Source organism: Pagrus major, chromosome 15, assembly GCF_040436345.1.
Source record: "Pagrus major chromosome 15, Pma_NU_1.0".
NCBI classification, from domain to species: domain Eukaryota; kingdom Metazoa; phylum Chordata; class Actinopteri; order Spariformes; family Sparidae; genus Pagrus; species Pagrus major.
This window is the reverse complement of record NC_133229.1, coordinates 11,474,732-11,492,125: the sequence shown is the minus strand read 5'-3', so window position 1 is coordinate 11,492,125 and position 17,394 is coordinate 11,474,732. Positions and strand designations below refer to the sequence as shown.

The 17,394-nt window shown below is 42.6% G+C and overlaps 1 protein-coding gene across 1 annotated transcript in view; it reads right to left on the bottom strand.

Annotated features, from left to right (window-relative positions):
- Window positions 1-1,235: 1,235 nt before the first annotated feature.
- micu1 (mitochondrial calcium uptake 1) overlaps window positions 1,236-17,394 on the bottom strand; it is a 34,031-nt gene continuing 17,872 nt past the window's right edge. Inside the window, exons 6-12 of the mRNA XM_073481885.1 lie at window positions 12,205-12,319; window positions 9,307-9,389; window positions 8,582-8,782; window positions 6,772-6,909; window positions 5,261-5,369; window positions 2,342-2,431; window positions 1,236-2,128 (exon numbers count right to left, since the gene is read on the bottom strand). Coding sequence (XP_073337986.1) covers window positions 1,968-2,128; window positions 2,342-2,431; window positions 5,261-5,369; window positions 6,772-6,909; window positions 8,582-8,782; window positions 9,307-9,389; window positions 12,205-12,319 — 897 coding nt within the window. The 3' untranslated portion in view covers window positions 1,236-1,967. The remainder of the gene's footprint in view (window positions 2,129-2,341; window positions 2,432-5,260; window positions 5,370-6,771; window positions 6,910-8,581; window positions 8,783-9,306; window positions 9,390-12,204; window positions 12,320-17,394) is intronic.

The window sequence follows — 17,394 nt, the reverse complement described above, 5'->3', positions numbered from 1 at the left end:
TTACATCTGAGCTGCTGAGAGGGAGGGTGGGGGGCTGCAGTGCAGCCACAGTAGAGCTGTTACCGGGCAATTTTTCGGTGCAGATGGTACTGTTGTTAAGAGACGAGATGCAGTTGGAGGCAATGTTGCTGGCAGGATGTGGGAATCTACAAAGCCACTACGGGCTACAGGAGAATTTAAGATGTGAGAGCAGAAGAGACCAGTGTTGCTTTCTTTAATAATTGAGTAATTGTTACAGTAATTGTCGTTTATCACAGCAAACTTTCACTGAAAAAAAACAGGAATACGAGGTGTTTCTTGCTTGCAATAATTATAAAAATTAAAAGCTTATCTCACTGAAATGCAACTTTCTAAGTTATTGTGTCTTATAATCTGTGTAATTAGATTTTTTGACTAGAAATTAAACAAATATACTTTGAGTTTTAGCAGTTTTATTTGCTGCTTCTGTGTTTTAATCACTGTGCATTGCTTTTCATTTGTGTGCATTTATAAGGAACTTTATATTACCTAAAAAAACTACCCAGTTAATCAACAAAAAGAAATCAGCAGATAAATTGACTGTGAAAATGACTGTGGATGCCATCTCCAACATTAGAGACTTTGAATTTTGAAAACCACATTTGATTAGTTATAAAAATGCACGAGACAAGGTTGTTAAAAGGGCAGTTTCGTAAGTTGATAAAACGGTGAAGATTTGGATCTTCCGTTTAAATATCCAGGTTGATTGTCGATGCCAGACTTAAGCTCTGGAACAAACAGGGCTGAGGAATACTGATGAGAGGCCCCTCAACCTAATCTCCTGTCCAGCAATCACTCCTGAGTACCACTTCCGTCTGTCAGTCACAATGTGTGCAGGAGAGCGAGCCAGCTCGTTTCAGGCCAGTGCAGCACAGTGTGTGTACGGAGGGGCTGCAGGACAATCTTTTAATGGGCAGCAGAGGCCGAGGACTGCCCATCCCGTCCATTTCAATTAGATAAAAACTGCTGACTGCTCTTGCACACATACATACACACACATTACCATCTTTTTCTTCTTCTGGCACATTCTCAAAGCCGCAGCATACAATTAGCCGTGCATTTCTACCTGAAAATCTTACACCCCATTTCATTATACATAAAAAAAAAATGACTTCCTCTGTACCCCTTGATTTGTCGCGCTAATCCCCCGCTGTGCAGGACAACAATCCAACAAAGTCGAGCAGAACACAGTTTTTCATAATAAAGCTCAGTTCACATTATGAAAAACATCTTTAATAGAGCATTTCTTTTAACATCCATCTTATATAAAGTGTTTCAGTGAGCAATAATAATTAGCAGAGTACACACTTTGAACAGTAAATTGTAGAGCGAGACAAGCATCATTGATCTTTTATGGAAACAGAATGATAGGAGTAAAGATGCAGCTGGAGCTAACAAGAATACGTCCAACTGAAGAAATAAAAAAGGGTCTGTTGTCAGTATAGAACAGACATACTGCGGCAATTACACAGCTGAAGGTCAAAGAAGATCGATCCCACTTGGTGTCTCGCCTTTTGCAGTAAAACATGTTAAACATCGATATAAAAGTGCCGTTTTTAGCGTCTGACAAAGGGTCACACAGTCATCTGCTGACCCAGCATTCTTCTATAGAGTATGACAAAAATAAACATATACATTTTGTACGCTTTCAAATATACAACTACCCATGATGCCTTGGAGAGGTATGCTAGAGAAGCCTTTCAGGACACACTGCGCTGCGTCAGCATGCTTCAGTCACTATATTGATAGTGTGAACTACAGCGACATGCATTAACGATTGATTATGACCCTCAGAGCTGCAGTCCTAATGAGTTTGTTGCATTAATTGTCTGTTTAAATTCTCACGACCAGTTGAAGGAGGGCGTCTTTGATGCTACTGCTGTTGTTGTTGTTGTTTTATTCGCACGCCGTCTTTTCTCTCCCCGCTCACACGTTGCCCCACGTCTCTATTATGTCTTTGGTGTGGCGAAGTCCCAGGCGGTATCCTGGGCACACTTCCACATGGCGCGCACCAGACGAGTGAAGCCCATGTCTTTGGGTTTCTCCAGCCCACGCATCAGCCGCTGCTTCATAATGGCTATGAACTCCTTATTACTAAGTTCTCCATTCCCTGAGGAAGACAGACAGGCAGGGGAGAGAGGAGGAGGGAGAGCGGGGCGATGGACAGGGGAGAGATGATGAAATAATAGAAGGAGAGTGAGTAAGAGCAGGAGATGACTTCTATTTATTGAAGATTTCCACCTGTCAGAGCAGAGGAGGCATTATTTGCTTTCAATAAACATTTGCAGGGAAGAGCGATGATGATGGACAAACAGGTACTTACCGTCACAGTCGAAGAGAGCGAACACCACGTCGCACACGTGATCTGACAGCTCCACTTTGGCGACAGTGCGGGCCACCTGCTTCATGGTAACTGACAGAAGCGCAGATAGAGAGATTCACCGTTAGTGAGGTAGAGTAATAGAGGTGCGAATCCCACGAGCCAGCTCATAAATGGCCCATGTGGAGGACATTGTGTGCAAGCCAAACTGCTGGCGATCAATAGCAGGCAGGGCTCCCATTCACAGGGAGACTCTTATCTGATAGACAGGAAAAACAGAAAGAAGAGGCTGAGAGGAGGAGGAGGAGGAAGAGGAGACACATCAGGACGTCCAGCTGAGAACAAAACTAACTAAGAAAATTGAGAAAGAGATGGCGGAAAATAAAAGCTTCAGGGTCATTTGAAGAAAACAAATAAATAAAACTCCATAGTTCCAGCCAGTATGATTGATTACCAGACTTCAAAAGGCGAAGAAACACAAATGGAGGAGTATGAGAAAGAGGAGAGGGCAGGGATGAAAAGAATTACATCTGAGAAATCTCCCCGCAAAAACAGCTGAATCACTCCACCTAGAGTCACTTCAGTGGCCTTCTTCTCTACCTTTAAGAAAAGACAATGTGCAGTTGCAGATAACAGACCTACATACGAGACACTGCACTAAAAGGGTGTGAAATCATCCGATTTGTGAGCCAGATGAAAGAGATGAAAAGGAGAAACGCAGATGTAGAAGACAATGGAGAAAAACGAGAGCTGCTTCAGGCTTGAAGAGTTGGAGGATGGAGATAATTTGCGGACGTATGCCTGGCAGCTCTCCATGAACCCACAGCAGCCTGATGTTTTCTGTATTCCTCCACAACACACACACACACACACACACACACACACACACACACACACACACACACACACACACACACACACACACACACACACACACACACACACACACACACACACACACACACACACACACACACACACACACACACACACACACACACACACAGGCTTGCTAGATGGCTGGTGTAGACATGCAGCTGAAACTGTACACTGGAAACAAGCACCTAAGGGTTGACTGTGCACTCCCTTAAAGCAGCTGCTGTTACATCAGTGAATCAGTACTAATGGATGTACTGACAGAAAACATATGGAGGCCTATTGAAGGGCTGAATCACTGCGATGAATGAAGAAAACATTAACTCATCAAATTATATCCATATTGTAAAAGCTACAGGTCCTCGCTGCCTGTGCTGCTCTCACATTCAATTGACTTTCATTGTTCGGATCTGACAGAAGAATGAATTCAGGAAAATTAATGTGTTGAAGAAGATAAATGAAATATGACTGATTTAATGACACTTGGTAATTTGTCTTGTTGAATAACCACTGTAGACACATTATTCATGGGTGACAACGCAGGGTCAACCACACTCAACTATCACTCTGATATTGACAGTCAGGTCCTGAAATTAACACTCCACAAGCGTCTAATGCAGGTAGATTTTCCATTCTGCGGTTAAATCTCCCAAGAATATCTGACGGGTAAATGTAATAACAACCAAGCTCTCTACTGAGTTTTGGTTTCATTCCCGGGCGAGCTGATTCTGCTCTGCTGTCTGTGTCACAGTTTGACATAGACACAGGTACTTCATGGTGCGTTCATGTGCACATCCAAAAATGATCACTCGTATGGCGCCAGGCTTGTTGTTTTTTTCTTATTTGCTTTGCTGAATTACATACCTACATCTGTAATTACTTTCTAGTTCTTTCGCTACAGGGTTTTATATACTCCTCTTTGCCACAGAAACCACTACTCACGAAACACCTTATCAATAGTCTCGCCTTTGTGACTTTTTGACATCACAGTATGTCACCATGTCAATAACAATATCCCATTCATTTCTACGTAGGCAGATTTTAAATATTCTATAAAAATCAAATCAAATTGTTATCAGCAAACTCCACAGTAGTCTTATCTATCAGGTCCCCAAGTAACTACCTTTGTGATATTTTAACTTGTTTTACTGCAGCAGTTGTTTTTAATTAAATACTGAAGTCATACCTATATGCCTTTATTTTTACGCCGGTAAAAAGTGTGCATGGTTGGTGAATAGTCAACTCAGCTGATAAGTCAAAAAGTTAATTCCAGACACAATTTGCAGTCACAATCCTATAATAAGATCTGTATTAAATTAAACTGAATTTATGATACTATTTATAATCTGCATTTTCTTCTGCAATAGCCACTTAATGCACTTACATTCAATTCAGTGTTCACTCTCATAACTCTGTTGGGGCTGTGTTCAGTTAGTGTTGATGCAAACTGAGCATCCTACCGTAGCTGCTTCACATTAAAAGCTAAACAAGGGGTGCCTTTTATTATGAAGGCACTCTTATGGATTACCATTTTAACATATTGCTTTAGGGTACTTTGGTTGTGGTGGTTAAACCCTCTAGCTGCCTGTTTACATATGAAACACCCTTCGTGGTGCTTGGAAAGAAAAGAGCAACCATGTAACCATGTGTCAGCCCAGTCCAAACCCACCTCTCCCTCCCCCACTGATGATGCTGGCATGTGTCAGTGGGCATCAGTAGCAGGCACCATCGAAATAGGAAGCGATCCGTCATGTGTGCATGTTCGTGAATCTTGGATTTAAGCATGCACTCTCCTGCATGCCTGGAGGAAGAGGCAGCAGATAAATGGATGGATGGATGGACGGACGGACAAAACAGATGACAAATGGCTGAGCAAGGACTGGGAGCAAAGCCAGGCAAAAAGAGATGTTGGAAGCGGATATAGCTGGCTGAGTGTTAACAGCTCTGACAGTAGGGGATGAAAGTGACAACAGTTCAGGGTCTAAATGGGGGAACAATTAGGAGGAAAGGGAGAATGTCAGAGGAAAAGGGCAAATGTGCGTGTACCTTTGTCTATGGAGGCTCCAGCCATGTGGTAGAAACTCAGCGCCGTGTCCACGTCATTCACGTTCTTTAGGAAAGTGAAGAAATTCTCCACCTCCTCGAATGTGATGCCCTGCACAAGACAGGACAATACAAAAGTCTGGCTGTGAGAGCCTGTGACAAATCAGGAACAAATCATTTCTGCAGTTTTACCTGAGCCACTGGAGCACTGCAATCCTGTGAAAAATCAGCCAAATATTGTCACGACAAGAGCTGCGACTACTACACAATGACATTTTGGGAGCAGCTCAGCAGTGTGACACAAACAAGGAGAGGAAGTGGGCAGAAACAGTCGACACACATGGATGAACGGTGCGTCTTAGATGGAAAGGGAAACAGACGGCCTTAGACACACATATACATGTACACATAAACAGATGCACACACACATCTGCCACGCTGCTGATGAGCTCATTTACAAAGAAAAGTGAGCAGCTGGTCTGAGGCAGTAAATAACACTTTTTCTCATTTATATTACAGGTTATGCCAACGCTGACAGACAGAGAGCGGGATGGAAACAGAGTGTATACGCTGAGAGAGGGGAAGAGAGAAAGAGATCCTTACTGCAGTTTAATTCCCCAGAGAGACACAACTCTGGCGGCACCCAACCTCATCATTTTCCTCATGCCCGGGAGGAACGGCAGCTTCCCTGCTTTCAGTTTTTTGCTAATCACTCCATTTAACAATCAAACTTGCCTCATCATGGCTCAGTCTGACATCTGTGGTGCTTTATTGTATACCAACAAGGTATTATGTGATGCTTACTTTAAAAAAAAAAAGGAAATGGGAGGTATTTTGCTGCGACACCTCTTGGAACAGGATATGCATGGGCGTAACTTCAGTCAACTGACTGATGGGGCTCATTACTGTTAGGCAAAGCCAGCGTGAAACCAAAGTTCATGCAAAGCCAAGAAAATAGGGAAGGGATAGGTGTATACTGAAGTTGGCTTCAAGCACTCTGTGTCTTGAATATTTTAACATTTTTTCTCTGTTTGGTTTGTCCCAGAGGAGTCATTTTATTTGCTCTGAGCAATGTGGTGGTTTGGTAAAAGACAGAGAGTGAGAAGTCTCTTGCATGACTGAGTGACTGATAGGAGAAAAACTGAAAGTTGAAAGAGTGTGAGGCTGGGACACTGACAGAGAAAGGGTGTATTAAGAAGATCAAAGACAGATGGAGGACTGATTATGTCTTTCTGTTGAACACTTGCTGCGCTGTATTTGGTTACCACAAACAAAGGTAGAGGATAGTAGAGAGAGTAAGTGTGACGTTGTATAACGTCAGGCTTCGAATGCGCTGTCCTCTCCTGTTGATGTATCATCACCGATCCAGTCTCTCACACTCACCATGTCTCATGACAATTTCCTTTTCCCTCAGGCACACAGCTGTCACACATCCTCACACATATATAACCACAGAGTACCAATCAGTTATGTCAGAGTTGTGTGAAAGCATGAATAGGAACCGATTTATCTACCTGTGCATCCTTAAACATCTTCTTCAAGCCCTTCTGCATCTGCTTGAGTTTACGAGACTGGACGCCACTATAGGCTAGCAGCATGCCCCCAAACTGTCTCTCGCTGATTCTGCCATTCACAGGATCGTTCCTCTCGAACTGCATGGGGGAAGAAGAGACACAAGATGAAGATTGAGTGCAGAGGGACAAACAAATTAATAAGAGGAGGAAGGCTTCAGGAGATGGGAAACAGTAAATACTGGTGTCAGGCTTCAAGTTGAATCATGCTTGGAGCTGGCGTTGGTGACATAAAATCTGCATGTGCATTTTTTTTTACAATGTCCCACTGGAGCACGGCTTAGCAGCAGTGGGCCTTGGTTGTGTCAGGTCAATCCAGTCGATTTATGTCCGAGGCTGTGTCGACAGCCACACGGCTCCCCTCCCTCCTTTCTCTCGGAACGTGCCGACCTCTCAAAATGTTAATTTGTAGCACTCGCAACGGGCTGCTCATGACTAAGCCAAAACAAGCTCGGAGTGAACATTTCAGGGGTGACCTTACCATGTTACACACCCGTGGAGGTATTGTGAGGTTAGGTCACATTAAACTTGCGATAAGTGTTTTTTTTAGCCATTGGGGGCAGTGGGAACAAGCTTTGACCACAACATTGAAAAATGGGAGTTGATATGGAAAACTGGTTCACTCTCTGTTTGCTCCTGTTTGGATCTTTACCAATTCCTGAGGGTAATATCACTCTCTTTAGTTGCCAGTGCTCCACTATGTTCACCAACAAGTCACTAACTGTGTCCGTCTACTGTTTGGTGCTGAGCAGGAAGTGAACAGTGTTCACACCAAAATCTAATCCATTTATCCTTGAGTCCAAGTTAAATTTTGTGCCATACTTGAAAAATTCCCTCAAGGCGTTCATGAGTTATTGCATTTACAAGAATAGGACATGCTTGCAGACAGACAGACAATCCAAAAACATCACCAACACTAAGGCGTAAAAACAAGAATAAGGGAAAATAAGTCACTTTTTTTCACATATTCCTGTTTAGTTTTGTTTCTGTAACTCCTTCTCTCATTTCAAGTAATCGAAGGAGTTCTGCAGAAAGCAGCTAAAGCTGGTGAAATATGGCCCAGGGTTAGCTGCAGCCTCAGCAAATAGACAGAGAGGAGTCAGGGCAAGCATGATAGTACAACTTGAGGAACGGGATTACATGTTTGTATGGACCTTATCTGTGGTGTTACGATTCCCCCCTCTGAGCATCGTGGTATCATTAAGACCTGACAGATAGTGCTTCGTTTCTGGCAAATGCTCAGACTCCTGTTCTTGGAGCTCATTTTGCTTCAGTGTATCAGTTAGGCACTACCCACGCTGATTAAAAAGATTAGAATAACCATATGTTCAACAGCACTGATCAGTTGCTCTTGCTGTGGAGGCAGTGGAGGGGGTATGATGTCACTCAAGATGGCTTTTATTCTTAACTGTCACAGCTTTGAGAGAGTGACACTGACAGACAATCCACGCAGCACATCTGTCATCTTGTTTTCCTTTGTATTGTGCATAACTCTTACCTGTCACTGCCTCCTCACCTCTCCCCAGGCTCTTCAACATTTTTTGGTTTATTTGTCTGTTTACTGTGGGACTAATTAGGAAGCTGTCAATTTTCATGAGCAGTCCCTGAATGGGTGCAGACGAGACTAAAATTTAAGATTCCAGCAAAGCCATAACATTCAAATTAAATCATTGTGATTGTACACCATAGTGCAGTAAACCAGTAGGTGAAGAACACTCTCATCCTCTGCTTGTTCCCTTTTCTCTTTCATTACCTCTAGTTTGAGCACATCATGCTGCAGTTTCTTCTGAAACTCCAGAAAGCTGCCGATGGTGAGTTTTCCCTTAAGGTCTTCTCCGAAGAAGTAGGTGGTGAGAGCAGAGCTGCAGCCAGCTGTCTTCAGGGTGTTTCCTGTGGTGGAGCGGTCGCGGTGTCGCATGCCCATACTGGTCTGGGAACGAATGATGCTCTGGACCTGAGGATGTAGAAGAGTCTAATGTCAACCAGGATGAATACGTAGACTAGGTTTTAGAAGCAGTTATGACTGTTCACTTTCTAAATTATATGACGCTAATAAAAGTCTTATAGAAATTGTGTTATGTCTACAATATGAGGTTTGTGTGAGATTACTACATTTAAAGTACAAGGCTATATACTTGGTTGCTTTGTATAGCAAAGCAGTTTAATCTATCTGAATAACACTGGACAAGTAATACTACATCATAAACCCTATCAGATCCAGTATTAGAGATACTGATATACCACAGAGTGCATAGCACAGCACTTACCATTTCCCTCTGAGAAAATGTCACAGTGACCCATATCAATGCCTTCCTTTATTGCCTGTCAGTGTGTGTTATTGGTTACTCTGATGCAATGAAAAGCTAATGTAGATATTAAGGTACAGTCCATACATGTGGGCTGGTTGTTTTAACCTTGTGTCTCCTTCAAATGAGTCGATTTAATGTGTATCTGTGTGTCACGTGCTGCTGATCTAACCTGGTCAAACTCTTCCAGATCCACCTCTCCGTCACCGTTCAGATCAAACATCTTGAAGGCAATCTCAAAGTTCCTCTGGGGAGCTGGACACAAAAACAAATTCAGAAATCAATACAACACAATAAGAAAACAACATTTCGCCCTAAATCGACCCAGACAACAGCTAAAGAGTTCAATACTGACTCGGCCATTACACATAAACTGCAACATCTTCAGCTTTCATCTTAACCCCCCAGTAGTGCAACATGGGGTGATTTAGATGCTCTTTTTAGAGCCAGTAGCCATCAAACTGAACAGTCTGCCTCCCCGTGTGCAGACAGCAGAGCTGCTATAACAGACGTTGCACAGCATATTTTCAACCACTTAACTGGCTCCCAGTTAGAAAGAAAAAAAAGAGTTTTACAAATCAAGTTGGGACTTACCCATAAAATCGTTCATAATGTGGTGCCCAAATAACTGCCCAACTTCTTTTATCACTTCAGAGATAATCACAACTATGAGGCAGCTCAAAAGAATTGAATCTTTTTAGATTCAAGAGTTCAATGGGCAAGAAAAACCCTTTTACACACGGCTGCAATTAAATGATGCCGAAACTACCAGCACTGCTGAAACTCATTGAAGCAGAGAGAATTTCTAAGCAGGCGGTGAAAAAACAGATAGTACAAATAGTCTCTGAGAATAGGGACCATCTCTCTTCAGGTGAAGCAGTATTACATTTATTTTAGGATTGTCATATAAAATCTGTCAATTTGGGCTAATCTGGACTGGACTACACTGCATCTGCACACTTTTTGCAAATCGCATTTCCCGTATATCTGCTAGTAATACACACTTCATTCAATGACCACATGACCTGCATGATAACAAGGCTCCCGCAGCACTCACAGTCTGATGGTGACAGAACAAATGAAAATGGGAAATGGTTGGACAAACTGTTCCCTCATCCAGTTTTAAATACAGCATCTATCCAATCTGTCTTTGAGCTCCTTTAATGAATGTGAACATATTGACATTTTCGGCATACGCTGAATCCGATACACATGGCCCTCTGTAGAATTTTTATGTGAATGCAATGTACACTTTGCATAACAGACATATGGGCTACTCGTTCACAGGTTAAATTTAATCAAAATCCTGTATCCTTGTTGAATAAAAAAAAGTTTTCGATTTAATCTTTACAACTATTCCATATTGCATACATTTCATGTTGTGACTACAGTACATTTATATAAATTAATGTAGCCATTTATGCCAATATATTAAGGTTTTTGTTTTTTACAGCGACCTGTTCTTTGGTGTCAGACTATGTGTATATAGGTTATAATCCCTACACTCAAACACAGACCCCAAAAAGTATCTACACACACACAACTTCATTTTTTTACTACTGCACTACAGTATAACCATTCACAGCTTTAACAGGCCAACTCCTCCAAGGGATATATTAAGGATTAATCTTGTCTTGTCTTAAGTCTAAAGATTCAGACTGTATAAAAGCAGTAAATATGAACCACCTTGAGGCCTGTTGGGCAAAATATGTCCTCCTTTGTACTATTTTTGTGGCCGTGCTAAATGGATTGAAACGAACCATAAGGCACCCTGCCCTGTCTGCTTAAAAATGACTTGTCCTTGAGAACTTCCCCGGAGACTTTCTCCATATGAACGGATTATAATAAATGTTGGAGCTAAGCTGGGGGATAAAATTTTACTAGAGGAAGGAGTCAGAGCTTCATTTTCATTATCATGATCTTTTTGACACATTCAGAAAGGAGGCTTTAATGTGAAATTGACTCCCTGTGTCCACAGCCGATGCTCTCCAGCTAAAACAAACTGATTCTGTGAAACACAACAACTCCAAAGCAGCTAGCTCGACAGACAGATACACGTTATTAGCTTTGACAGAACTGGAGATCATTCTGAACAGGCAGCCAGATTTGTAACCTGGCTAATAATACCATTTTGGAAAATTTGAAATTTGATGATTTATCATTTATCAGTATAGTTGGCAATTCATTTATTAGTTGACAACTTATTGATTAATTGATTATTTGTTGCAGCTCTAATCCGATTTATGGTAAGACTTAGGTCAGAAACATGGTCCATGCAAGTACGAGAATGAAGATGCCGACACATGGATCCCTAATGAACATACTCAATGCTCGCTGTTACACTCCGGAGGAGGTAACAAATTTCTGTTCCTACTGTCGTGGTTGTTCTGAACAGAAGAGAACCAAAGCAGGAAGGGTCAGCTTTCTTTTGGTGTTTCGTGCAAGAGTGCCCGCAGGCTGCGATGGTTAGACTGGAGCTTGCGCTTGCGTGGACCATGTTTCTGGCCTTAGGGCCCTGACACACCAGGCTGTTGGCTGTTGGCAAAAGTCTATATCACCAGTTGTTGCTGCATGTCCCACGCTGTTGGTACTTGTCAGCACATGTTGGTGGCTTTTTGGCCGGTTGAGCAAGTTGAATTGGCGGGGAGAGAAATCACTCCAATTGGCTGTTCAGCTAAGTGCATCCGGTCACATTGATTTCACTCAATTTGTGCAGTTTTGTCTTCACCAGTGCCATTTGCAACTTTTTAATCAGACATATTCTTGGATAGAAGTTACTATATTAGCAACAAATGTGTCAAAAACGCTCCTTTATCATAACTTTTTTTAACTCGCAGTCCAGAGTCTTCCGGTGTCTCTTTTTGATACCGATAGGTGCAGAAGGTATGACCCTGTTGGGCGTCGGCTATAGTCTTAACAGTGTGTTAATGAGCTGCTTTTTGGCGATGTGAGGCAATTCAACAGTCTGCCTTCAACAACACTACTTCTTTAATATCAGTTTGATGTGTCTGGGCTCTTAAACGATGACAGACCGTAATGGGATGTCTGTAAAGTTCAGTAAAGTACTTACTTGACAGCACAGTGGTGAGGAAGATGTAGTCAGAGAAGGAGATAAGACCACATTCTCCCAGTGTGTAAAATATGCTGTCCTCATCTGCAAACTTCTCCCGCTCCTGGGCGATCTTCTGCTCATCCAGGTCAGGAAAAAAAAAAGTTCTATTAAAAACATTTCACATGATTCAGCACAGGCCTTATAGCTTCTACAGCTGCCCCAGGTGTGGCTTTGTATGTGTGTGAAAGCCATTATGTGTGTCTGACGCTCAATCAGAGACCAGCTATGCTCAAACACAGAAACGTACACACACAGTGTACTTCCACACACATTAAAAGCAGCCCTGGTGCATTCAGGATGACAATATGATTAGGCGGTTCATCACAATAACAGTCATGCAAATGCTGCATACACATGAAGCTGTACAGGCAGGTGAGGGTGGTAGTGACGGACAATTAGTCTGTGGTCAGTTCAAGTACAAAACACACGTTATCCACCAGAGGCTGTACTCACAGTGCGACACAAACAGAAAGGGAAAACATCACGAGAGACTGTAGCACAAACACACGCTATTGATTAACCATATCTGTAACACAACCCAAATGTATTAATCATTAGAAACAAAGTGACTTTAGCTCACTCGTTCACACAAACGTACAGTTAACTGAAGTTTTCTCCTGGCAGCATGTGTATATTCACAGCATTGCATGAAAGTAAAGACTTAACCACATGCACACTACAAATCAGTGATAAAGACTTGAAAGACAGAGTCCAACTTGTAGGACACTCCACCAAACAGAGTGGACAGACGGACAGAGCATGCCTTGGGGGTGTGTGTGCGTGTGTGGGGGGGGATAGACTGGGCCACGCTGAGCCCGCGTGGAGTTACCTCCGTCTGTAAGAGGTCCAATTCAGAGGAGGAGGAAGGAGGAGAAACAACTGTTAGAGAACAGCGTGGCCTCTGCTGTCTTTAGCAGGGCCTTGAACAACAAACACAAGCATGTGCATTCATATTGTGGCGCACACACACACAAACACAGAGAAAACATCTTGCTCAAAACAAGATAATTGGGGGATACCACTCAAGTCAAGAATTCAAATACGTCTTGCCGTCCCTGTAGTCTGTAATTAACGTTCGCATGCATGAACAACACTGCTGCCAAAACTTGAAAGGATCAAGCAAACACTGAAAATACAAAGTAAGGCAGCTCCAATAAAAAGGCTGTTATTATAATCATTTATACCTTATTGTCTGTTTCCTTTTTCCATCTTTCCTATTAGTATTCCTAATATTGTTAAATGAGCTGTATGAGTGCACATTGCAAATGACAGCTAGTCCATTATTCTCTCTTAAAAAGGACGTAGTAAAACATATCTGAAGACTAAACTTTGGTGGCATCCCCCTCAATAGCATAACATGACCAAATTCTTTCCCCATACACCGACTCCCTCCTCATGAGATAGAGACTGTACAATGGCTAATAAAGACAACTGGTATAAGCTTATAGAATTTATCACTAGCCCCAATTCGTGTCTATCTGGACTGTTAAATGTCAGTGATCCAAATATAGAAAAAGGGTGGTTTCTACTGTAACATTTATTATTGACTACATTTACAGTATAAGGGGAGAAGGGAGTGGGAGAGAGAGGGTGAGGTGAGAGAGAAAAAATAGTTATTTTAGGTGTAAAGAAAGAAATAGACAGAGATAACAAAGGGAAAAATTGAACTCTTGGTGCCACGAGAGTTGAAGCTTTCAGGTGTTTGCATGTGTAAAAGTGTGAGAGATTACAAGAAAGGGAAAGTGAGAATTTATAGAAAGAGTAAAAAGAGAAAGTGAGAGTGGGTGACAGTAATAGAGGTTGGTATTGGCCTCCGAGTTCAGAGCGATGACACACACACACAGTATGCCCCCCTGGGCCTGAGGTGAGCCAGAGTCTGAACGCCATTCCACAAAACAGGAAACAAACACAACTGCACGGGCGTGTTTTCCAGTGGCGCACGCACTCACGCCCAAACAGACACGACTACACAGATGAGAGACATAAACACACCGCCTCATTCTAATGATCAGAACAGAGGCACAGAGCACATTATGCATAATAACTAATTTTTTACAGCGTCCTGAGTCAAGGACAAAAACAGCCCCGCGGAATGGCTAAAACGACATTCAAGGAAGTAAGTCCAAAGGGCCGAAGGGTGGACCCCGATAACAAATGCATGATGTAACACTGTGCAGTCTCTAAAGCCCACACAGAGGTATGGCAACTGTGTATATCAAACTGCGCTGTGGGTTTCATCTTGGCTTTAAAGCCTTTTTCCGTGCAGCTCAAGGCTCTGCTATGTGATCGTGTCCTATTCTCTCCTTCATCCTCCATCTTTCTGTCACTGGTGAAAGCCTCAGCTTCCCACTGAAGTTATGATACACTGGGTGCAGCAACAAACCACTCAACAGCACAAAAAATACAAACATGATTCAGGTAAGTGATATCAGTCTTGTCTTTTAGCAGTTTTGATTCATCAACCCAAAGGAAATTATAACTATAAAACATGCTGCTGCAATCACAAACAGTACCCCAACTAATCTGAAGTCGGTATTTAACAGTCATCCCAGATTTTTCCCAAAGCACTGATCTTCAAATGACTATAATCCTAATTGCTGCAGCGCTCAAGTTAATTATTAGCTATTGCCTGATCTGCCAGCGTGTGTGTCTGTTATTCAGTGTCAACTTCATAGCCGTGTCAGTATGGTCTTTTTAAATCTTTGCCTTGAGCCCGCTCATGTGTTCATATATGTCTGTGTGTGTCAGCTACGCTACGGCAAAGTCCAGGGGCTGCGTCCAGATGACGGACTGAACAAACCGACTAGCCTGTGAGATGAAGCAGAAACGCAGTGCTGACAGAGCTGCCGGCTGGGCAGTCAAATGTACTGCTGTCATATACACACACAGGCGGGGTTAAGGGTCTGGTCAGGGCTAATCTCTCCAGTGCACCAGGCTACAACGCAGCCCTGATAGCTGCCCTGGCCAAATTTCAACTAGCCCAAGCTTAAAGAGTCCAACAAATGAGACCAATGTAAGTCAAGCAGGGCCAGAGGCTCGCATGCAAATGGGGCAAAATCTCTTACTGCTCATTTCACATGAGCGGCTAAGAAATACTTTCCAGGCACACCACTGAAAGTGACATACTTAAAAACTTGGACTGCTTAATAAGGTCTTTTGGATTCTCTCATTTCATTTTTAAAACCCCAAACTTAGGAATTATGTGCTTGTAGCAACACATTTACAGTACATACCCCAGCTTCTATATTATCTCTGACTGTAGAAAATGTCTCAGCAAATGACCAAAGCTTAATAATGATCTTCATTTGTGGCTTTCTTTTACTTCCACACAAATTTAGACAATGAACAACTTTAAATGCTCAAATCAAGCACATGGCAATGTTGCTCTGATGGGTTCAATTATATCACAGCTGTGCTGATGAGGAGGCAAACATCCTGCATCATCATGTCAGAATAAAAGAAAACAGGCAGCTGTTAAAATGACTGTGGTTGAGATGAGACATAATTTAGCACACTATACTGCAGTGATCTTAGGTGGACATTTGGATAGTAGAGATATGGCATGTGCCAACCATCCATTTTCTGCTAGCGTTGTTATTTACACTGCTCCACCAGCACTTTGTGTGGCCGCAAACTTGGCTTAGGAGCTGATGGCAGCTTAGATTTGGCCCTCTCCAACACCACTGTACAGACTGCAGTGCGTTGTTACTGATTGGATCTGTGACCCTATCCAACACTGCAGCTGCAGACGCCCTGATAACAAGAGAGAGGAGAAGAGGGAAGCGGATGATGAAAGATATAAGCCGCATAGTTTTTTGTGTGGTAAACCTTTAAAATATTAATTATCCCACTAAAGGCAAAATTATTTTTAACATAATATCATATGACTCTGTTGTCCGCACAGTCTCCTCTGATCATCACAATGAAGTGATGAATTTATGGATCTCGGCTAAGACCTGCGACTTAAGATGAAAAGCTCAAGCTCTCAATAGATTCATGTGCGTGGGAGTGTGTGCGTGCTTGAGTGATGCCTGTCCCTGAGCGACCTCTCGTCTTTTGTTCAGGTGAGTCTCGATGGAACTTGGAGTACTGGAGCGCTAAACCAGTGGGGATATGCTTACATAATGTAATAGTAATGCTCATGCTTACTTTAAAAAAAGAGAGAGAAGTACGGTGTGTGACAGACGGGCAGCGTGGAGTGAAAAAAAAGAGAAAGAGGGGGGCGAGACAAATGCATTAAAAATGGATCAGTGCCTTTATGCCGCTCTGTGTGACAGGGTAGGTCTGGGGGCGACTGCCACTCTGGCAGGTACAATAAGAGACTTGAGTTTCGGGGGAAAGGGAATTCAGGATGACCTGCTTGAGGGGGAAAGTCAATCCGGGTCTGAGTCTGACATTCCTGAATGGTGCTGGAAAGCCCTCACAGTGTAACACTAACAACTAGAGCGCCGTCTCCATCCAAGCCCCAAAGAAAACCACACACACAGTTAATGATTCAACGTAGGGGTGGGCAAGCTGAGTATTTTAGATCGAATTAATCTAAATGCTGACTGGACAAATTACTTCTCTTTCTTGGGTGACATGCTGTATACAATGCTACATCATGGCGAATGAGACGCTTGTGCCAAAATGAACTGGCTTTAATGCAATACTGTGTTTTAAGTAGAGGAATTCATAGATTATTTCAAATGGCTCTATAGGGAATTTCAGAGTTGAGAAAATAAGAGATTGCAATTTAGACTATGCGTTAACAATTTAACAATAAATAAATAAGGATGTTTTTCGTGACTCTACCATTACTACTCTGCTTTGAAAATCCATCCTTGACCACCAGAGAGGCCAAGAGTGAATATTTTCATCAGTGTTCATGATGATACTTTGGGACCAAAACACCACAGTCTGTAGGTGAGCAAGCTGGTGGGTGTGTGGGTGGAGAAAACACTAATGTATTAGCTTGCTACCTCTGGTCCCGTGGGTAACTGCAGAGCAGGTGCACTGTTAATAACTCATAATTATTCTGGGAGCACAATCAGAATAATGGACCCTGATGTGGAACGCTTAATAAACAAATTTCGGTCGCTGAGGAATAGCAGCTGTCTCAAAAGTGGAGAGAGGGAACCGAATTAGCTGACCAGGTGTACAGACAAC